The sequence below is a fragment of the Neofelis nebulosa genome, chromosome 9, assembly GCF_028018385.1.
Source record: "Neofelis nebulosa isolate mNeoNeb1 chromosome 9, mNeoNeb1.pri, whole genome shotgun sequence".
NCBI lineage: Eukaryota > Metazoa > Chordata > Mammalia > Carnivora > Felidae > Neofelis > Neofelis nebulosa.
Genome location: NC_080790.1, coordinates 36,684,874 through 36,707,985, shown reverse-complemented (window position 1 = coordinate 36,707,985; position 23,112 = coordinate 36,684,874). Strand labels below are relative to the sequence as shown.

At 50.1% G+C, this 23,112-nt stretch overlaps 1 protein-coding gene and 1 long non-coding RNA gene across 2 annotated transcripts in view; one reads left to right on the top strand and one right to left on the bottom strand.

The window, feature by feature from the left end:
• Nucleotides 1-23,112, bottom strand: part of ACOXL (acyl-CoA oxidase like) — a 341,287-nt gene that overhangs the window by 54,993 nt on the left and 263,182 nt on the right. The window contains exon 17 of the mRNA XM_058683275.1: nucleotides 7,310-7,380. Coding sequence (XP_058539258.1) covers nucleotides 7,310-7,380 — 71 coding nt within the window. The remainder of the gene's footprint in view (nucleotides 1-7,309; nucleotides 7,381-23,112) is intronic.
• LOC131484728 (uncharacterized) lies at nucleotides 18,404-20,959 on the top strand. The gene is made up of 2 exons (XR_009248412.1): nucleotides 18,404-18,663; nucleotides 20,567-20,959. It is a non-coding gene; the product is annotated as an uncharacterized LOC131484728 (long non-coding RNA).

Here is a 23,112-nt window from a genome sequence, read left to right as displayed (position 1 = left end):
AAGTCCTCTTGAAACCCATGTTGAGCTGGGCACTCCAGCTGAGTGTTCCATCAGCACCCTGAGTGTCTTCCCTCTCAGAAGCTTCCCTCTCAAGCGCTTAGCCCACCCCAACACGCTTGCATGTTCTGAAGTACCTTCCACACCTTAGTAGTCAGGGAGCTACCTAAGGATGAGGGCCAGGTCTTATTGGTATTAGCACCCCCAGAGCCTAGCACGGTGCCTGGCACAAAACAGGCATTCACAAACGTTTACGAAGAGGGACTGTGATAGGTATCCGCAGACAGTCGCCAAAATAACCCTTCTGTTGACTTACGGCGAAGCCTGAAATCCTACCATTAGGTATGTGTTCCTTTGGGTTAGAAAGTTAGTCCTCTGCACCAAAGATCCCCTCCCACAGTTAGTGTTTCATTGGGTGGGATAATCATCACTGAGATTGTAGGGGGCAGGTTTGAGATGAGCCCCCTCAGAACCTTGGCCCTGACTTGGAGCTTGTGACGAGGGTACCGGGATTGAAGAGGGGGAAGGCATGCGGGGGCATCGACGGCCCACACGGGTACAGGCACGAGAGAAAACCACCGTTTGCTGGAACACTAGGTCTGAAACTTGATTGCTACGTCCCTGGTAGTTCTGGTCCTTTATTAAACATAAAAACAAACAAACAAACCAGAAACCTATTCTTCAAGTGAGCCAGGTACTAGAAAAACCCTACCTGTTTCTCTTAGAAACACTGTCAGCCACATGCTTACTTCTTTCCACGAGGCCCTGGCTTGTGAGCAGCAGAGAAGGCGGCAGGAAAGCAACAGGGGCTATACGGACTGAAGTTCAACACTGCAGACAGACCCCCCGCCACCCTTCAACAATCTGTGCCAAAGGATTGCCGACAGGGATTGGCGCTGTTCACCCCGGATGGGGTTTGGAGACGCAGTCAGGCCCCAAGTGAGAATGCTGTTCCTTCTGTGTGGGAGGCCTGCTCCCAGGACCAGCCCCAGATGACGGAGCGGTGGCCGTGGGCACGCGTAGCACACACACAGGATGTTTGCTCTGCTGGTTGCTCAGGGGCCTAGGGTGCTCTCAAAGGCAAGGGGCTATGACAGGGTGGGTCCATAGGCATTAAAAAGCCCTCCCGCAGAAAGGAGGGCATCACCGTCCTCCCAGAGCTCTTGGTGGGAGGTACTTGGCTGCTAGGTCGGGTGCTTAAACTAGCTACCACCTACACGTGTTGAGAAAAGCAAGAAAGAGCAGTTAGAATGCAGGAAAAAGGGAAAAACCCCACCTCGCCCACTTGACAGGCTCAAACTGCTGCTGCCAGCCGCCTGCGAGGCAGGGACAGTCCCCTGCGAACGCTCTGCTTAGATACTGGGGTTGCCGTGGCGAGCACCCCATCGGAGCTGAAGCGGCTGTGGCCTTGCCTACAGGGCAAGAGCTGACAGAGAGACCCTGCAAGGACGCCTCGGCCATTCCAGAAGCCTAATGGCTCCGTGTCTGCCCCTTGAGCCCAGCGACGTGGAGGGGAGTGAGCAGGGTAAAGAGGGGACTGTGAGAGAAGTGAAGCAGAAAGACTCTTTGTGACAATGACAATTTAAGGAACGCTAGATAACCGGCCTGCTGGGTGTTTCTAAACCTTCTGCGGGGAGGTGAGTCAGTGGAGCGGTCATGTGGAAAATCCCCTTTCTCCTCAACGCATCCCCATTCCCAGGCTAAGCTAAACACTCGTTCGGGCCAGGCCAGGACCCCACCAGGCTAGGAGAAAACGCCTGTTTCTGGAAAGCAGCTGGATTTGAGTACCCTGGGAGGACTGACAGGTTGGGTCACGCCACTCACTTGACAGCTTTTGGTTTCAAGGAGGACTCAAGGGTGTCCAAGTTGCTAGCACATCATTAGACAGAGAAAGGGCTCGATCTGGCCAGATCACAGTGGGGGGGTGGTGGCACGTGGCAGGGAGCCTGGGCACCCCTCTTTCCACAGCTGTCCGGTTGCCCCTGTGCATTTGGGGGGCAATATTAATACGTGGCGGCGGGGGGGGGGGCGCCTGGGTGGCTCAGTCAGTTGAGCGTCCGACTTCAGCTCAGGTCACGATCTCGCGGTCCGTGGGTTCGAGCCCCGCGTCGGGCTCTGGGCTGACGGCTCGGAGCCTGGAGCCTGCTTCCGGTTCTGTGTCTCCCTCTCTCTCTGCCCCTCCCCCATTCATGCTCTGTCTCTCTCTGTCTCAAAAATAAATAAATGTTAAAAAAAAAATTAAAAAAAGAAAATACTCGGCAGCTGGTAAGCAATGCTAAGGAGGCTTCCGGCAGCACTCCAGCCAGCACACCTGTGGGCAGGGGTGACTTCCCGGGGAATCGGCTCTGTGGGTCTTCTTGACTTCGGCCTCGGCGCCTGGCAACCGTGTCCACCGACTCTGGCGGGTCCCTGCACGTGCCAGCCAGACGGCCAGCAGCTATTAAAACTACTCTGCTTGTGTCCTCAGACCGAGGCGTCACCCGCCTTGCCACAGACAGTCAGCCCCTCCTGCCAGCACTCCACGGAGGATGAGCTGGGGCATCGTTGCTGCTGGCACCACAGTCCTGCAAAAGGTCTGCAATTTGGGGGGATGAGATTCAAGGTGTGTTATTTATCTTCATGCAGGCAGCTCGGTTCTTGTTACTGTTTTCTGCAGTACACGTGGTATGATATCGGCTCTCCCCCACAGAAAGGGCTACCTTGAACTTCACGTGGTACCTCTAGCTAGAGCCCTTCGTCAGAGAGGTCCACCCAGGCCTCTGCCGGGGGCTGCGGTGGGAGGAATGTGCCAGGTACCCACTCAGCATCACTGGAGTGAGGAAGCCTTGTTCTACTGTCTTGCTCCAGTTGTAACAGACCAGGCAAAGCTTCTTCAACTAGCTCTTGTCTCCTGATCCGGGAAAGCAGCGTTTACCAGGAAGGGCCACCTTCCGCTGCACATCCTTCCTGCTTTTCCAAGGGAAGCGGGGAGGCACGGCAGGTGATTGCCTCAGGAAGTTTCCGTCCCAGTGAGGATCCTTGCTGGGGCTGCTGTCTCCTACCCAAATTGGAAATGACTGCTGCCAGGTGTGTAAGAAACTCCCTGGAGGACGGAATGAGGAAGTGTGATCGTTTATGTGTGATTTAGAAAATGAAGGTCCAAATGCAGATTGGCAGCGAGAGGTCTGTCTTCCTGACAACTTCCATCACTGAAAGGAGGGCGCGATCTTTAAGAAGTGACAATCGTGGGGGTGGGGGGGGGAGTGGGGACAAGGAGCATCTGGACCAACTCTGAGAGGGATGCCTCATAGGCAAGCTTGATCCATTTGATTTAAAGAAGGGACTTCGGACTTGATGCAGAAATAGGCTAATCAAATGCCCTGATGTGCCTGGGATCGTCCCATTGTATGCCAGCCACCCAAGTTTAATTTTCAGTGGTGCCTCCTTTCACTTTCAAAATGTCCAGACATGGCTGATAGGTTCTATGATCACCCCAGGCCAAAGGAGAGGAAAAGAGAGAGAGAAAGAGAGAGTGAGCTATGGCTGGACATGAATCCAGAAGAGTGACAAGTAGGACGTGGGATTCTGAGAAAGTTCATTTTGCTGAGCCTGAAGGAAGGGCAGGCAGTAGAGGTTGGCTCATTCTCAAGCATGTTTAGAGTCACGGGCTGGCGGGCAATGTCGGGGCATAGATTGAGAGGGTGGATGCTGGAAGGGTCTCCCGGGGAATCTAATTCACTTCCGCTTTCACCACAAGGGGACACTGGGCTAAAAGAGAGAGGTGACCTGTCTGTGATCACACCGGGTTCCCAGCAAAGTGGGAACCAGACTTGTCCCTGGAGGGTCAAGCCCAGGTGCTGTGTTCTGGGTGAGAGGGAACGGGATGTCTCTGAGGGCTGCTGCCGGGGATTAATAGCTATATGGCAGGTGGCATGGCAGCTCCCGAGCAGGGGGAGTCACAGGCCACGCTGCGGTTCCGGGGCTGAGGAGGAAGGACAGAGACAGGTGAGGGCCACACCTGCTGGGCACGAGTGGGTGTGGGACTGGAGGGCAGGTCTGGAGCCACAACAGAGTGGTGGGTGGAGTCGAGGGGTAACCCAGCTCTCCAGGGCAGTGCCTGCAAGGGGCCAAAGAGATGAACTGGTCAGTAGAACTAAGAACCAGTGAAGAAACAGGTTGGTATGGACACGAATGGGGTCAGATAAGTAATTTATAGAACTGACATCTTTTCTTTGGTTCAGATTGTAGTGAAACCGAACAGAGAGGCAAACCCTGATAACAGTTGTCTTATCTCTTAATACCTCCTTCCTACCCCTTAACAGGGCTGCAGTGGTGGGAAAATCGCAAGTCAGTAAGAGCCCTGACCTCTGCTTGGTAGATGGGGAAACTGAATCATGGAGAAGCCAGCTCCCTTCCGTCTGATGGTACTCTCTGCAGATGGGGTGTGATTAACAACAAGCCACAAGAGCGGTTCCACCAGCCAGCCACAACAGTACATTCTGTGGTTTCATTGCAGTCTGACCTCCCATGCGGCTCGGGTGTGGTGGAGGGGGTGAGGTGGTAGACTTTTCTGTGAATCTACTCATCTGGATGGAAGTCCCGGCAAGAGGCCCAGCTCGAGGCTCCAGAGACGTGGCTTTCGGTCCCCGTTCTGCTGCCTGCTAACTAGCGGTGCGGAGATGGAGTGTCACTTCTCCTCCCTCGCCGACTCTTCCTGGTTGTCAGATGAAGCCTCTGGTCTCGGCCGCCTCCCAAGTCTCAACCCCAGGCTCTGTTTTTCCAGGGATATCCGACCTTGGCTCAAGCGGTATCTGACCTGGGCTGGGCACCCTCACAGCTCTGAATGAGATCGTTGGCCTTAGATCTTAATGATCTCTGACAATGTAGGGATACAAAGTATCCAATGTTGACAATGTAGGGATAACAACGGCACTGCGTGCAAAGTACCGTTTAAAGAAAAAAAAAAAACCAGCATATTTGGTTCAGATTTACAGTTTTTGCCTCCAGCAACCTTTCACCCAATGACGTTGAATGAACTGTCGAAGTTTATGGCAGACCATCTTCAAAGCGAATGGCTCACCCCCGTAAACATATCCTGGACTGCAGGCTGGTCGTAGTTGGAATGATCTACTGTCACCCTGAGCAAGTTCTCCCACATAACATCTACAAAAATCCTGCACACCACTGTCACACCCACATGGTGCTCTCTGCTATGTGACATTAGAAACCTCAATCTCCTGAAAAAAAATCGTACAGTAGTTTCAGTATGTATGAACCGAGCACACATTTTGATCAGTGAAACTTCTTTGATGTTGCCTGTTCAAATACCTGCAAATATTGAGAAAACACCCACAGACGTCGTCCTCGGCTGCCACCGTATGGTTTGCAGAAACCAACAGGGAAGGCATGAAATACTGAAGGTCACTGGAGATCGTGCACCTTCCAGGACACCTCAGGCTCTCTGAACCCTCCTCCACCACCTGCAGCTGCTAGTATCTGAGCAAATGTTCCAGAGAAGCTGGCCGGGGGCAGTAGGAGAGTCAGAAGGAAGGCGAGAAACTGAAAGGAGAAGCAGGATTTTGGTGGTATCGCTTTCCACCCTTACGCTATTGACTTGAAGAAGTTCAGGGTCACTGGGGCATCGCAGGTCCCCGGCGGTACCCAAGCAGCACACAGCAGTGCATTCAGCACACCGAAGCACAGCAGGGAAGGGAAAAGGGGGGATAGATGGATAGGAGAACAACAAGAGGGAAGCAGGAAGGAGCAGATGGCTGGAGAAAACACTGGGCAGAACAGGAAGGAAGGGCCACGAGGCTCCGTGCCCATGTACCTTGAATAGTGACTGGGGGTAAAGAGGTGAGTGTCTGGGGCCCAAGGGCTGCGTCAAGGCCACAGAAACAGTGTATCTGGGAGGAAAGGTCCTTGGGGAATAGATGTCAGGACAGAAGACCGAGGGCTGACCCTGGATAACCTCAAAACACCGAGAAAAGCTTATATGCCTGCCTGTATGCCAAAGTTGGTACATTGTACCCAGGACTCTGGGGGAGCAGGTCTCCCAGACGGATCCGTTATTTGGTATCGGCACCTCTTTTTTTTTAATTTTTTATTAAAAAAAATTTTTTTTTAACGTTTATTTATTTTTGAGACAGAGAGAGACAGCATGAACAGGGGAGGGGCAGAGAGAGAGGGAGACACAGAATCTGAAACAGGCTCCAGGCTCTGAGCTGTCAGCACAGAGCCCGACACGGGGCTCGAACCCACAGACCGTGAGATCATGACCTGAGTCGAAGTCGGACGCTTAACCGACCAAGCCACCCAGGCGCCCCGGCACCTCTTTATTATAAAATGAACCACACTGAAAGCTTAGGGGAAAAAAAAGGCAGACCAAAAATATCACATCTCAGGCAAATGAGCTGGAAATCCCTTAGAGTGACGCCCTCTATTTTTCCGCCCATCTCTAAAGTCGGAGGACACCTGGTATGGTGTTCAGGTGAGGGATGCAATTCCTGGGTCACGTGGTTTCCTGACGGTATGGGATTGAAATGACGTCACGGAAATGCGCATGTTTCAAGGTGACTCTAAGTATAGTTTCTGGGTGAAAACACGAGTCTTAGTCATTGGTGGAAAGGTGTTGGCGTGCCTCCGTGACTTGCTGGTGTCTACTCCTCTCTGCCTTCGGAGACAGAGTTTTAATTAAATTCATGCAGGCTGCTGGCCAAGTTTTTCCATGCTTTTGGCTCACCTGGATGTACGATCTACATGTAGGTTATACCACACCTGTGCTCCTTTGTCACTCAGAGGGAAAGAACGCAACGGTTACCAAGAAATGGCGAAGCTTGTCTTCCACTCAAGGGCAAGGCATCTGTGACATGAGATGCCCGCTCCAGTGGTTAACATGGACAGTCTCATTTGTGTGGCGCTCCCTGTGGTGACGAAAGGGAGGATGTGGCAGACACAGAACGTATGGAATCCTTTGTCTTAATTAAAAAGTGCAGCGAGAGTCATGGAATTTGGCCAAGCCTCATAAATCTGCTCAGAGAATCAAGATTCTGTCAGATAAGCTTAAATAGGACCAACTGAGCCCTCTGGAGAATTAAAAGAGATTCCCTGCTGGTAGCTGACACCCACTCCCTGTCACTTTGCTGTACACCACGGACGGCGGTTGTGCTCATTAACCAGCAACCCTCCTACCCGCCGATGACAAGTTTATCCCCGCGGAGCACCGAATTCAGGGATGATAAATTTACTCCTGCTTGTAAAAATGAAACTCTCCTCAGGGCAGTAAAAGTGCTGCGAGCCTTTAAGGAAATCAGTACTTTGTCTGATAACCTACCTTCATTAACAAAGCCTGGTCCTCTTGCTCAGGACAGCTCCTCACTGCCAGCCAGAACTGCTCTAGAGTAACTGGAAGGGAAGAAACAGAAAAGGTGAAGGACCCCCCCTTGAGCCCCTGAGGACTCCTGGCATGGAGAAGCGCACTGGAGTTATAACAGATGCAGGGGACATGCTATGGGTCTTTCCTTGGTGATGGGATAGATAGAGGTCTCCCTGGCCCCGGGGTAGGTCAGGGCCAGCACACGGGGGCTTCTCCACCACTGTCAGGCCGGGATGATTACAGCAGAGCACATGGCCATTACCATCAACAAAGCTCTATCCTAAAGCTCTAGGAGGTCCTCGGTGTAGCCACCAATGACCAGCTGGCCCCCCGCGAAGACCATACTAACACCCCAGTTTCGTGTGATCTCCATTATTTAGCGGACCCAACTGCCTTTGTAAATTGGACAGTGCTAAATGTTCTATCTTGGTGTTCTGTCATGATTCCCATGGATTTAAAGCCTCTCGTGGTGTGAATGTGATAATGGCCCTCAGTGTTGACTCAAACAAATCCCATAAACTCCCCTACGTATTTCAAGTCATGTTTCCCCAATCATCCTTCTCCAGCAGAATGGCAGAGAGAAAACTCAGGAAAGCTTGCAAGAAAATACTTTAAGGGTCCATTTAGATTGGCCATGCTCTAGGAATATTAATGTAGACAATTTACACCAATTACATTCCCTTTCTCCGTCACGGTGGCCTAGCTCTCACCAAAAGCCCATGTGTGTGGGCACCCCCTTTTTCTTTTGCTTGTACTAAACACCAAACCACACGCTACCTTCCCTGCATACTGTTTTGACTATATTATTTCACTTTTAAAAATGCTCCCATGAGTCCCTACCGCCCTCAGATTTAAATCTACTTCTTTTGACAGGCATTAAGATTTCAACTTTAGTCAACCATCTAGACGAGCCTATTATTTCTAGACTCAAAGTTGTGTCCGCTCTCTACCTGCCATAACCGTTTACCACTGTCTGCTGGGCACAGTCCTACCACTTGCCTTTGAGCAGAGCAAAGTTCTTCTACTGGAAGTTTGCAGCCCTGCCCATTCAAAGCCACTGATCACCTCTGGGGTCCTGCCCAACCTGCACAGAGCCCACGGGAGTGGGTGGGCAGAGATACACCCAGCTTCATGACTCAGGAAGAGTCTGGTTCCACTAATCTGACCCCAAGGATGTCCTGATGTCATGTTTACAAATGCAGATATTTTGAAGAGAACTGTATCATCAAGAATGAATTTTCATCAGGAAAGCATTGTCTGGTTAATTTTTTGTTGTGTTCAACGTTACCTAAAAAAATATAAATCTTTAGAGAGTTTTCATCTATGACTAAATTACTCTATGGTTTTAACCGTTATCACTTGTATCTTGTGCTCTTTATTTTTCCCAAGTCTAAATTTTTGCCCTTATCCAGACAAAATGTGCTCAGAACCAACAGAAGGATCGATCGGTATTGTCCACTTTATATGTATATGCCCATCCAGTCATGGCTAAAGCTGGCTAAAGCATGCCCTCCCGGCTAAAGCTCATTAATTACATTGAGTCTTAAATTATTTGAAACAATTAAAAAAAATTTTTAAGAGAGTTAAGAATTAATACGATACTTTCCCCATGAAAGGGGCTCAACAGAAACTCAGGATGAGATAAGAGCCCAACCTATGCATTCATATGATTGTGGTCTGCTCTCACCCATGTAGAACACACCAGCCCCTAAAAGACACCAAGCTCTGTTTTGGACTTTCACGGTGACATTGACCTCTATTGTCCGAGGATGAGTAAAGAATAATCTACAAATTCAGGGGCTAGGTTTTCTTTAAATTTTTTGTAGTATTTATTTATTTTTGAGAGACAGAGAGAGACAGAGCATGAGCAGGGGAGGGGCAGACACACACACACACACACACACACACACACACACACACACACACAGAATCCACAACAGGCTCCAGGCTCTGAGCCATCAGCACAGAGCCTGATGTGGGGCTCAAACTCACAAGCCATGAGATCATGACATGAGCCGAAGTCGGACACTTAACTGACTGAGCCACCCAGGTGGTCCTGGCTAGGTTTTCTTCAGATAATCTTTTTGGAGATAGCAATTTCATTTGGTAAAAGTTTATGCTGTGACTTGGAATCTTCTGAGCACAGGCCATGGGAACCTGAATGTTTGTTACTTGCTTCCTTGGGGTGCTCCTAGATTCTCACCCTCACCTCCCCTCCTCTGTGATGACCCCCAGAGCCATACCTCCAGCTGCCTATGGCTGGACTCCACTGCGACACTTTTCGGTGTTCACAAGATGTGGCACCCAGCCAGGTGTAGCTGTTCCTTTAAACCCTGAACATACAATCCAAACCAGTTGACTTCCATGCCTAGCTAACCCTTCCCGGAATTTTCCCATTTCTTTGTCACCATCATGCCCCAGCCAGATCTCTGATTCTTCCTTCCTGTCGCTGAGCCTGCTGACCCTTCTTGCAAAGTGTCTCCCTGAGGTACCCCTTTCCCACGGCACAGGTGCCACTTTGACTCCTGTACAACACTCCCGACTTGTTCCCCAGCCTTGATGCCTGGTCCCCCTCTCCGGTCGCCGTGCCCACTGCCGCCACCACAGGAAAACTAGCACGGCCATTGCTCTGCATACACTGCCTCCCCTCTGCATCTCAGCCCCTCTTCCCTGGTGCAGACCCCCCCTCTGCCAGCTCCGCACTATCATTAATCCTCGGCTGGGTCCTCAGCCATTCCGTCTTCTTCCCGTCTGCTCAAACCCCACCCCTTTCCTGGGCCCAACCGGTCAAGGCCGAGTCAGACAGACCTCACTGGTGGTCTTCACCACCACTCCCAGCTGCGTGTCCCTGGTCAAGCCACATGCTCTCCCTGAGCCTTAGTTTCCTCACAGTCACCTGCGGAGACTGGTGCCTGCCCAGTGGATGTGGTGTTAGGAAGAAGGGCCGTAGGCCAAGGCACAGTGCCCGGCATGGCCTGGGCCCCCGACCCTGCACCTTTGAGAAGCTTCCGCTTTCCTCACCACGCTTATTTCTTCTCCACTTGATACTTTGGTGGACACATTACACACTGGATTCTTCTCTTTAAATAGTTTTTTTGGCCTATGGGTGCACACACTGCCTCGTCCGAGGAGTGAGACTGTGCACTCCATAGGCAGCCTCGGGTCTTTTCCTGAGCTCTGTTCTATGCCTGTCGTTGTCTAACATGTCCAACATCACCCACAAAAACATGTCCCGTTTTGTGGACCGAAGTGCCCTGTGGGGACACAGGACTCCAAAGATGCAGTTTCCCCTTAACTGGCTGGCTCGGGTTCATGAGGCCTGCCCCTCTCACCCTGTCTATACAAGCAACAAGAGCCAACCTTGAAAACTGGGCACCAACAGTGGCAGAGTGGACCGAGTCCCAGGTTGTTTCCCCCTCGCCTTCGATGTCAGCGTGACATGTGCTCTCATGCCAACGGCAGGCTCACGGCTCACCTCCCCCAACTCCGACTTCTGCCCAACCCCAGAAGAAGGGGGAGGGTGGGCACACTGCCAGCCGCTCTCCACCAGGTCTGCACGGCCACCGGGCCTGCCTGGGCTGCCTAACCCACTGAGAAGCATCGCCACAAGGTTGACATTTCATTCCCCTCTCGCTTCCCTCCCCAGCCTTTAAATGAGAGAGAGAGAAAAAAAAAAACCACCCTAAAAATGAAAGCATTTGTGGTATCTCCGTTCCTCTACCTCTGCTGCTGATTCAAGGGGCTGCCTGCCTAATGAGAAGAAGGCGGTGCGACGAAACACAGGGCTCGTGGCAGAGGCGCCAGTCTCCTTCAGAGACGCTGGGTGAGATTTTCTTGATTCCACGTCGATTGTTTTAATGGCTCTGAAGTGTCCCAGTGCAGTTCATCTCGGCAGGGGATGCAAACGCTTCCACCTGTCTGAATACAGTCAGGGTCCCCCAGTTCAACCCTTCCACTCGGTGCAACAGAAAAGATGGGCCTGACAAGAGAGGGAGAACAACAGATTTTGAGGTAAAAAGTAGCTTTGAGGTGCGGGGTTGCAGTGGGGGAGCCTAGGAAAAAAAAATGACCCAGCTGAACTAAGAAAATGGTAGTTGGGGAGAACAAACTTACAGGCCAGCTTGGACTACATAAGTCTCCCCTTCTGACTGTGTGCTGTCATGGGCTGGGAGGTGAGATCCGACAGCCTTGCCCCTGCAGCCATTTTTGAAAGGTAGACAGGACTCTGCAACATGGGAGATCCCTGAGACAAGGAAATGGTTGTACCTAGAATGTCTTTCGCTATGACATGTGAATGCAAATAAGGGGGGAAAGCAAGACAAACCAAATGCACAATAGCATTGAACTTGTTTCCTTCTGAAATATGGCCATAAGATTGGGGAACTATCACTACGTTAGCAGGCACAAGTGACCTCGACAGATGACACAGAGGCTGTACTGCTCTCAGAATGTTCTTTCAGCTTCTCTCTCAATCCCCATGACAGGGCCCTGGAGAACTGGGGTCCTTCCCCAGGTGCCAAGCTTTAGAGAGCCTTGCTCTGCCATTCCTGTGGCTGTAGCCTTCCCTGTGTGGCAATGGGGGGTTACCTGCTTAGGGTCCGCACCCCACTTCCCAGGGTCCTGGGTTTATAGCTTGAGTCTCTTCCCTGGGAATGTACTCCATCTGGTGTGCGTACCCCCAGACTCATGGGTTGCCCAAGGGGCAGCTGTTGGCAGGGGTGTAGACAGACCCTGTGTGTCTAGACTGGAGGATTCACACGGTGTGGGGTGGTTCTGGGGATGTGGACAGCTAGGGATCTGCAGGGCGGATGCTTCTCCCCATGCTGCTGAGTTCACAAAACTTCCCAGAGTCTGAGAATTGTAAACTGGAGCCTGGCTTTTCCAGATGAGTGAAGCTACGTTTGTTCAGGCAGCAGGACAGGGTAGATTTTCTTCAACACTTTGCCAGCCTGTTTTATACGCTTCCCTTGGGCCCCACACGTAGAAGGGAACGCTTGCTGTGCTAGAGAATGATGCTAAAATACAGGCTCACCCAAACCTCTTCAAAACCAGGCCCGTCCATCTATCTCTGGAGAGAGGACAGCTGTCCCAGCTGTGTCTCCAGTCTGGCAGGAGAAGGAGGCTTTCACCTCACATACTTACAATGAAGATAAGGAAACCAGCCTCCTCTTAGAGGCAGAAGAAATGTGGAGGCTGACACGTGCCCCTAAACAGAAGGTTCCACCTGGGAGAGTGTGACGGCCGAGTACCCTGGGGGCTGGACACCATGCTCTGGCACCGGGGGCAGCGGGTCCCGTATCCCCAGCTCTGGCCTGCCTCTCCTCGGGAGCCTTGAGGGTCACGCACGCTTGGGACCCACACCTGAGGCTCCCGGTCAGCTTAGGGGTCCTCCACTTACTCTATGGCACAAAGTAGCATGCTGGTGGCTGTCCCTCAGCCCTCTCATCTCACCTGTGTCTGAAAGCCTGTACTCAGCTCTTGTAGAACTGTCACTCCTGGGCCTCTGAAGTCCCCCGCCCACCTATTCATCACAACACCACAGGGAAATGTTTACAGAGAGAGACAGAGAAACAAAAGGGCTTCATCTTTGCAGAAAGAACTCTTCTTTTGTTTTCAGGATCAACAGGGAGTTGATCCTCCTACTGTCTCCCCAGAAAAGGCCCAGCTCTTTAATGCAGCGTTCAGCCCACTCTTCCAATATTCAACCTGTTTCCTGGTTTCTCCCCTGAACACTTCCCTTCTGGTAGAACAGGCGCCTTGCCATTCCCTGAACAAGGACTTCATTTTGTCACCTTCACCTCTGTCCACACTGCAGCCTCCTCCCGGAATGCACTGCCACACTTCCAACTCCGGGATCCTATTCATACTTTAAGACTCGGTACCGAGGGAACTTCTGGAAGGCATCTCAGAGTCCCGTGATGTCTGCAAACTCCCTGGACCTCTCACGGGCTCGTCACGCTCCCCATGTACCAGGGCACGTGCATTCGCACCTTATTCCTCTACTATACTGACAAGGGTCATATGTCATCCTAGCCCAAAGTCTTGCAAACAGGAGGTCCCGAAAACTTTGGAAGCAAATAAACTGCCAAGTAATTCCGCGCCACCCCCGCCGCCACCACTCCTCTGAAATCTACAGGAACAGTGCTCACAGAGGGGAAGTGTGGAGGGGCAGACTGCACTTCTGTAGCAGGCAATACATCAGTTTGGCCGGGCCCTGGGTGGGAACAGCAGCGGCTTCTCACTGCCATCTTGGAATCCTTGACCCTAGTCTGAGCCATGGGAGTGAGATATGGATAACTGGCTGCCAAGTTCTAGAGGTGGAGAGTTCCCATGGGGAGCAGGGGCAAGGCTCTGTGGGGGGGGGGGGTCAAACCCTGTCTGCAGTGTCTGGACCTTGGGAGGAAGGTGGTTCTGCTCTCTCCATGCCTGTGACACTATGCTGATCTGATCTTCCTTCTCAGGGCTCTTTCCTGTGGAGCTGGTTTCAAAGGAGAGCCAGCTGTGTCTCTGGCTCAGGTCAGGTACACAGTCACCAGAGGGGGCAAGCACACTTGCCACTGATTCCCCGGATAGAGTCCTTTCAGCCTGGGGCAAACGTGGCCATTCACTCAACAAGAGACGAGGGCACAGCTCTTCTGGACTCCTCTCTCTGGAACATGCAGTCTTCCCATGTGTGGGGAGGCTGCCCACCATCAGATGGATGGGGTACTCTCTCGCTTACTCAGTGTGGCCCCCCAGCTCATCATGGCCAACAAGTGCTTCCTGAGGTAGCCATCAGTGGTGGCCACTGCCACATCTTCTCGTCAGTAGACCACCGTCCCCATGGGACTGCCCTGCCCACCAGCAGATCCCTTGTTGTAAAGACAACTCCAACAGTTGACCCTCAGCTGGAGGTCACATCCCCCATACACTGATCCATGAAGGGAACAGGAGTTGACCAATTTTGGAAAACCAAGAGCTGTGGACTCCAGATATATCATTTAAATCAGGAAGATAATGGCCGTGATGGCCATGAGCAATTGCCTAGGGGGCAGCATCAGCCCCAATGTTCCATTTTGAGGGGTTCACCTCTCGTTTAACATAATGCTATGCTCGGGACTTGGATATCTCTATGCCTCTCAGGTCTCTCTGCCATTCCCTGTCATGGCGTCTCACCCACAGGCCTCTGGTTCCCCCAAAGCTGCACATGTCCAGGCTAGCTTTGGTCGTGTCTGCTCCACCTTGGAGCCAGAACTAGCCCAGCCCTTCTCGTATCACCCTCGGTGCTTCCTCCCACCTCACCCTTCGCTTCCCATCACTCTCAAGGTCCCATAGATTCCTTCCCCATAACGTCTCCAGAATGCCCCCCTCTCCAAGTCCTGTCACCGTGGCTTCTCAGTTTGTACCCTCACAGCTGCGTGTTGGGCAGTCTGTCCTGGCCTCCCCTGGTCACACTTCACCTCCTACAGCCCCATCTGGTCATGCCTTCCCCTGTTCCAAATCTTTCCCAGACCTCCGCTGACTGTGCAAGGTGACAGTGAAAGTTCCCGGAATAGGCCTGCAAAGGTCCTGAGGGATTCTGACTCTTGTCCCCTACGTGTGCCCTGACACACCAAACCACAAGTGTTTTCCCAAATCATCCATGAATTTCACGCCTCCCATTCTACTCTTCCTCCTGCTTACAATGCCCTTTCCACTTCTGCAATGTAGGTAAACCTTACAAAAAGCAAGGTCTTAAATGCTGACTGCCTTGCCTGGTGCTTCAATGGGGAGCCATGTGAACCCCATTACACCAGGGCTGACTTAAGTCTCTCCCCGGTTCTCCCAGAGCCTCTGTTCTATAGACACTGTCATCCCAGCTCTGCCTAATGCTCCTTGAGAGCAGGGGCCATTCCTTACTGGATCTTTCATCCTCAGAACTCAACACAGTTCCTGGCACACAGTAGGCCCTCACCACATGCTTGTTGGCTGAGGATGGGTGCATAAGGGACTGAAGGAAGAGTGATCTACATCCGCATTGTTTCTGAAGGATAACTGCGTAGATGCTGGACTCAGGTGGGGCAGGGCCAGATTTTAGATGCTTGAAAGCTTTAGCTTCTACGGAACATCCCGCCATTTTGTCCCATGATCCAAGGAAATAGCTCAATGCCGTTCCTTAGGACCAGCACTGTCCTCATGTTCCTTGCAGGAGAGACCAAAGCAAACTGAAGTCAAGTGTTCACAGCCATCACTGGTCCTGCACAGCTGGGACTTGAGGCACCTCTGGTGCATAGATCAGAATCGACTGTTGACAAAAGCTTTTTATAGCACTTATCAGAAAAACTCAACCACTTGTCCATAGCCTAGAATGGGTTTGCATACAATTTAAGTTGTCTTAAACTTCTCAGGAATGATGAACTATGAAATGGGCACAAGACAAGGAACTCTAGTGTTCACTGCATCACGTATGAAGAAAGAGCTATTTCTAACCTTGTGAAAAGCCATTTTTTCCGGCCATGTTGTGCTTTCGTGACAAGCTTACTTTCTGGTTCATGCACTTGGACCCTCCGGATCACAGCAATAAGAGATTAGGCGCCACCTGTACCAGAGGAGCTTTTTGTTACATTCTCGGGCACAGAATACTTCTCACCTAGAGTTATAAAAATCTGTGGGAATTTCCTTTATTTTCCAGGCTTCCAATTAAGAGAGAATTTCGGAGTCATTTTTCAGTAGAAAAAAATTACAAGAAATAGCTTCCTCCATCTCTATTTACCCTGATGTTAAACAAACTCTTCCTGTTGAGTTTTCAACATCCACTTCGATAGAGCAAGTCAGGGGTCCTACGTGTCGGGAAAGGAAGGTAAATATACTAATGAAAACCTCGCTGTTAGTTATCTAGTGATCACTTCTGCATCCAACATTCTAGGCCACTCTAAGTATATATTAAAACTTGTTACTTGATTATATCTCAGAAGATTGAACGCTCCTTTTTTTTTCTCTTTGGTTCTCACATTTCTGAGTAAACGCCATCATTTTCAAGTTAATAGAGCATTATGTTTTCTCTGCAAATAAAATCCCATAACTCTCAAGCAAAGAGAGAGGCAAATTCATGAAGAGGACACACAGCACTATTTTTCCTCCTGACATTTGGGATCTACGATAGGTTAAAAATGATGTTTTTATCTCTGGTGATTTATCAAACTCCAGAGTTCATAAAAGAAAAACAGATGCACTGTAGAAAGGATACATCATCTTAATGTTTCGTTGTGACACTTTTGGTATCTGAAAAGTGTGTATATTAAAGCTCCCCCTTCCAAAAACCCACTAGTTCCTATGGTTTGCACAGTTTTTTTCTTGTTTTCAAAACACACTGAAGTGAGAACATGCCAGGAGGCACCTTAAAAAAAATTGGTCACATTTGAAACATACAGATTATTTATAGACAAAAAAAAAAAAAAAAACCCCAAAAAACTCAGAGCTGAAAGAAAATCTGGTTGTCAACAGACAGTTGCTTTTTCTATGTTTTTTTTCTGAGTTCATTTTGGTTTTTGTGTGGGTGGCTCATGTGAACTCAAAGGTTATTTGCTAAATGTTTTGTGAGATTAGGACATGTTGTCCTTTAAAATCTAAATTTAATTTATGTTTATTGCAAATATGTTTCTCTGCAGGATATGGGATGCGGGATATTTTTTAAATATAAAATCACACCTAGAATTGCTATGAGAGATCCTATGCTCCTACTTTTATTCAGTTTAGAAGGTATCATTCTCAATCATATTCCTAGTGGAAACCTCGCAGTACAGAGTTCAGCAGTAAAAATTGTTTCTTTTTTACGTTTGTGTTGCTTTCACCTGCCAGCTTGGGTACTGATTAATCTTATTTTGAAAGGACTTAGACGCCAGAAGTTATAAAGTCGGCATGGACTGCGGATCAGATCTTTGCAGCACAAATGTAAGGTACCTCTTTCGAGCTTACAATGGGGAAAGAGAGAGGAAAATAAAAACCCACGTTTCAAAGGTGGGGAGGCCTTATTTTTGGTGCCTCTTTAGCAATGCTGAGCGACCAAATTCAGCCCCACCCAGAGCGTATGGGCCCCCCAAGGAGGGCAGATGGTAGCAGTCGGCTGGGATTTGAATCCTCCTGCTGTGTGACACCGGGTAATTTACTTAACCTCTCTGTGCTTAGCTTCCTCAGATGGAAATTGGGTAGACAGTGGGCCCTTCCTCGCCGTCTTGGCGGGGCATTAATGAACGCTTCATTCATAACATTTTGCACGGGGCCTGATACGCTGAGCCCTCCCTCCCTGTTAGCTGTCGCCATGATTACAGGGCCCTCCTGCTTCCTTGCGTGATTTTCCTTTAATTCTCACAGAAAGCCTGTGAGACAGAAAATAGAAGACGCGCTATTCAGAGACAAACCCAGTGAGAGTAGTGAAAAGCAGTACAGGCCAACTTTAGAATATACAAAGGAAAATCTCCGGAAGTTCAAGGAGGCTGTGACTCCCATCCTCTGGTGTTTCTCTGTAGGAAGGAAAGCCCTTGGGGGGCGGGGGGGGGCAGGGGGGGGAGGGTTGGTGGCGGGAGAGTCTCCCTCAAAATCTGATGCCTAGAAAGCTTTTCTGAGCAAAGCGTTGGGGTTAGCCAGTCCGGGGTTGAAGCCCCCAGCTCCAAAGCTCATTTGCATGGGATCCCAGGCAACTGGCCCTCCGCTGAGCCTCAGTTTCCTCAGTGGGCTTTGTGAGCTTGTTGTAGAGACCAAAGAAATGACATGACTGGCATCGGGAAACCCTCAACAGGTGGAGGCCGCTGTGATCGCTACTGGGGCTCCAGGGATAGTGACGCTTTATTAGCATCTGGGTCAAGTAGCTGAACTCTGTTCTTAACAGTCTCCTCCACAGAACAGGTATCACTCAGGAGTTAGACTCTGCTGTTTCCATTTGTCCTCTTCTTCCCAGCGCAACAGAGTCCTCAGGTCGTTTGTCATAAGATGATCTCATACGTTGTCACCTCCTTCAAAGACGAGTGAGTTAGCAGAGGTCTCCCCACCCACTCTCCCAGGAGGGGAAGGGTTAGGGATGGGGTGTGACGTTGGGCGGTCTGCATTATAGAACTTTCTCTTCCTGTGTCCATTTGCTCATGAGGCAATGTTGCACACTCCACCAAGGGCTTACATGCTATAATGCTTCAAGTTCAGCCAAATTTCCTCTTCTTTTCTTTTTGTGATAGCCGCCATTTACGTTACACCCAAATGCCCCCATGCTCCTCCTTAAAACCGTCTCCATTTCCCCGGGTGCCTCCCTCAGCAGGAGCCCCTGCTTTCACCTGCCTCTTGAGGGAATCTTGTGCAAGCTCAGGGTAAGTGAGTTCTCACTTCCTTTTCTCCCTGTTTCTTGCCACCTCCTGGCATTCCAGATGGCCCCTCTCCGCTGTCCCAGACTTCAGGCTTCAGGGACCCGGCGACTCCCGCAGAGGACTAGGACAGTCGCGTGGGCTCTCCCAGGCATCACGCGCTCTGAAATGGGGGCCCTCAACTCCCAGCTGCACCTTTTGCTCTCAGGAACAAATGTGGCTGAGGTTCAGTCACGTGACCGGGATAGAGGGAACAGAGCCGGAAAAGCCCTTCTCTTCCCCAGCGTTAGGGCCTCCAAGATGCTGCCGTAAATTGCACCTGCCCATTCTTGGCTCCCTAGACCCCTTGTCTGCTTCTACCACCCACATATTTAATGGGTGCTAGACAAAGAGAAAGGTCAGTGTCAGGGGCAGCAGTCCCCAGAGCTCCTCCCTGCAACCCCAGACCACCTGTCAGGGCAGGCTGGACTGCTCTAAAGATAGTCCCATCCAGCAGAGGGTCCCCATGAGAAAGGAAGGCATGCAGATTGTCCCAGCCAACACAATGCCTGTGGTATCTACCCTTTCCCCGCCCCCCACCCCCGCCAGACCTCTATCTCCAGCAACAACAGCAAAACACTGAAGAAACCTGTATTCAAAGGAGAGAGGCTCTTCAGCAGGCTCAGCATGAAGCTCAATGCAGGGCTCGAGCCCACAACCCTGAGATAAGGACCTGAGCTGAAATCAAGGGTCAGACACTCAACTGACTGAGCCACCCAGGTTCCCTAGTTATGGCATTTTATTTTTCTGAGCTCGAATAATGAAATACACATTCAATGAGGTGGTAAGTATATTCCCATAGTTCCTTAGAAGATGGATGGCAAGACTAATAAGAAATCAAGGTGAATGTAGTTTGTTTAAACAATAGCCTTATTAACAACAGGGGCAAATAAATGCTGATCCCATGAAGAATACTGGAACAAGCACTCGCAGATAAAATACAGAAATACATGCTTGGGGCGCCTGGGTGGCGCAGTCGGTTAAGCGTCCGACTTCAGCCAGGTCACGATCTCGCGGTCCGTGAGTTCGAGCCCCGCGTCAGGCTCTGGGCTGATGGCTCGGAGCCTGGAGCCTGTTTCCGATTCTGTGTCTCCCTCTCTCTGACCCTCCCCCATTCATGCTCTGTCTCTCTCTGTCCCAAAAATAAATAAAAAACGTTGAAAAAAAAATTAAAAAAAAAAAAAAGAAAAGAAATACATGCTTTAAGAACACATATGATCGCATTTTTGTTAAGAAATAAGTCTTGTTTGGAAACAAATCATCCCTGAGAGGAGTCTGAAATTAATCTTCTGGTAGCCAGACAGCCACACTATTTATACATTCCAATCACAATTACAATGCGCTCTTAATGTGAACATTCTAAATTATTAGTTACTTTATTAAGAACCAGAAAAGGGACTTCTGTGGCATAATGAGAACACCTTACAAGCTTCGAGAAGGGGAAAACCAAAAGACAACTCTGCATGGAGCTGGAGAACGTTGGATGTAATTTATGTAATAAAAGTGCTTAGTTTCTCTTTTCTGTTTAGGAATTGGTACACCCTTAGGGGTTCAGACAGCACCATGTTTCAGAACTGCTCTTTCCAGGGCAAGGTAAAAATGTGTATCATAGAAAAATAACAATTTATCATTGTAATGGTTACATCCCACTTCAGAAACCACTAGAGACTGCTTAACGTTCTTGTTTCAAACATGGTTTTCCTGAGTCTTCAGGTGACAACGGATACTGATGCCAGAAGGTTTTTTTTTTCCATTTGTTCCTAATAAAAATGGCTAGATTCTGAGTTCATTTTCATCTGGGGTGACGTTAAGGTCTGTGCTTTCGTGGACTGATCCTTTCCTTCCCTCCTCTGTGCTCTTTCTTCGAAAGTCTCCAAAGGCAACATCTGGGTCCGGTCACCGAAGACAGATGGGCTCCCTCTACTTCGTCCCCCATCCCCGCGGGACCTCTGCCGGAGGCGCGGCATGCTATTTGAATGTAATGATATGCTGACTAAATCGTTCCTGCACGGTGCGTGCCGAGTGCATTCCTACTGTTAGAACCTATTCTGTATCTGTACAGGCCTCCTCATTACGGATGGCTTTCTCTATCTCAAAACATTCCTGGGATTTCCAGATGCTGCCATTGAACAAATTCTCATTATTTTGCTTCTGATCCTTTATACAGCCAAATGGTCCTCCTCTGACATTGCAGGGGGCCAATTTCGTAAAAATAATCACTTTTGCTACTGTGGTTATTAACCAATAAAAGGTTGAGAATCAATGTGGAGTTCTTTTGCGCTGTGGCGACATTAAATCCTCGACGTTTCCTGCCGGTGTTAAGACTTCATACACTGGAAGCTAACTTGCTTTCTCTTTCTCTTATTCTTACTCTTAAGAAACAAGCATCTAAATGTTCCATTTTGGTAATAGGAACTAAGGTTTTTTTGTAGAGTAGTAATTAACAGTAGTAACAATTTTTTATTGAACCCTAATGGATCATATCTAAGGTAAGTGCTTTCAAGGATCTTCTCAGCAGCCTCATGAGGTAAATATCACATTATCTCCATTTTGTAAATGAAGATGAGACTAAAGCTCAGAGAGGTTGATTAAACCACTCACAGTCACACAGCATGCAGAGGTAAATAAAGCCTCTGCATTCAGTTAACCTGACTCTGGAGCCCAAGTTCTCAACCCTCACACTAAACTTGATTAGGCTCTCGACAGGTGAGACGAGTGGTTCAAGGCGTAATGGTCAGTGTTTCCAAGGCAAAGGCATGAGTTCAGGGATACTTTGATGCCCCCTTTCATATTTAATCCCATCTCTTAATGTTTATGTTTAGAAGTATTTCACCTGGGGGCACCTGGGTGGCTCAGTCCGTTAAAAGTCTAGCTCTTGGGGCGCCTGGGTGGCGCAGTCGGTTAAGCGTCCGACTTCAGCCAGGTCACGATCTCGCGGTCCGTGGGTTCGAGCCCCGCGTCAGGCTCTGGGCTGATGGCTCGGAGCCTGGAGCCTGTTTCCGATTCTGTGTCTCCCTCTCCCTCTGCCCCTCCCCCATTCATGCTCTGTCTCTCTCTGTCCCCCCCAAAAAAAAAAAAAAAAAAAAAAAAAACGTTGATAAAAGTCTAGCTCTTGATCGGCTCAGGTCATAATCTCACGGTTTGAGCCCCGCTCTGACCTCGAGGATACCGCTTGGGATTCTACCTCTCTTATTCTCTCTCTGCCCCTTCCCTGCTCTCTCTCTCTCTCTCTCTCTCTCTCAAAAAAAAAAGAAGTTTCATCTGCTCACATCCTGGAATGGGTAATATCTGTGGTCAGTACGCAGAGGAGCAGAGGGAGGAGACCAGGTGCTGAAGCCACAGGCCCGGCACCCCTGGGAGTGGAGCTCTAAACATCTACACAGAAGGGATGACAAGACCTGGGCTGCAGGTGCCTTCAGTAGTGCTGACCCGCGTGTCGGTCGTGTGCTGCTTTATCTCCTATCAAGTTTCAGCCGGATCAACAAATCTGAAAAAATAGCCCACCAACAGAAGAGGGGTGGTTTGCATGCATTTCCTGGGGAGCGAAGCTGGTGCTGAGCTAAACAAGACAGCCCAGGCAGCAGACAGCCCACGGCCTCCAGGGTCCAGCCTCTGTGGCAGGCCGGCCAGCATGGACACCCACATGCTCCTCCAAGAGCCATTCAGACAGTCCAGCCTTCTGCAACATTCTGACGCGAACTGAATTCCCCATGGAGATTTCCCCACAGGGCAGAGCGTGTACAGATGAGTCAGCAGTTGGGTTTTCATTTGTGATGAATAAACTGGCATTCTGGCCTATATACCTGTCACCTTTGAGTTTGATTACGGTGAGTCAATGCCCCTGAGCCTTATACAGTGGGGGCGTGCGGACAAATTAAAATTTCTGGATCTGTAAATGAGGGAGCTCAGTCCTGTGCCTTAATGACCTTTGGGAGCCTTTTGCCCTTCCTCTGTCCCTCTAAGTCCCACGCTGGCACCTCCTTTCCGGCCCCGGGGAGAAGGTGGAAGCCAATCCAAATCCGGGTGCTAATGAGGCTGTGGCTATTACAGAATGTGGTCACTGCCTGGGTGGGGAGGGAGGGTGGTGGCTGGGCGATGAGGTTGGGTAGCAGGCAGGCATTCCTGGGGTGCTGGCTTGCCTCTTCACAGAGGCCATCCAGGAACTCCACTCCACAAGATGGTGCCTGAGGACACACGAGTACTGGGAGCCAGGTCCCAGAGTTGTGGGGGTGACCAGACCTGACCCCGCCTTCCTAGGGCCAGCGGTGAGCCTGGTGTGACGGAAAACCCTACACAGCAAACAAGCACAGAGAGAGCCTTTTTCTTTTAAGGCTTTCCCCCCATGGAGTAGGAGCGTGATGATGAATACACGAATCATTCTGGAACTTACACAACACTTTCAAGAATAATTTGCCA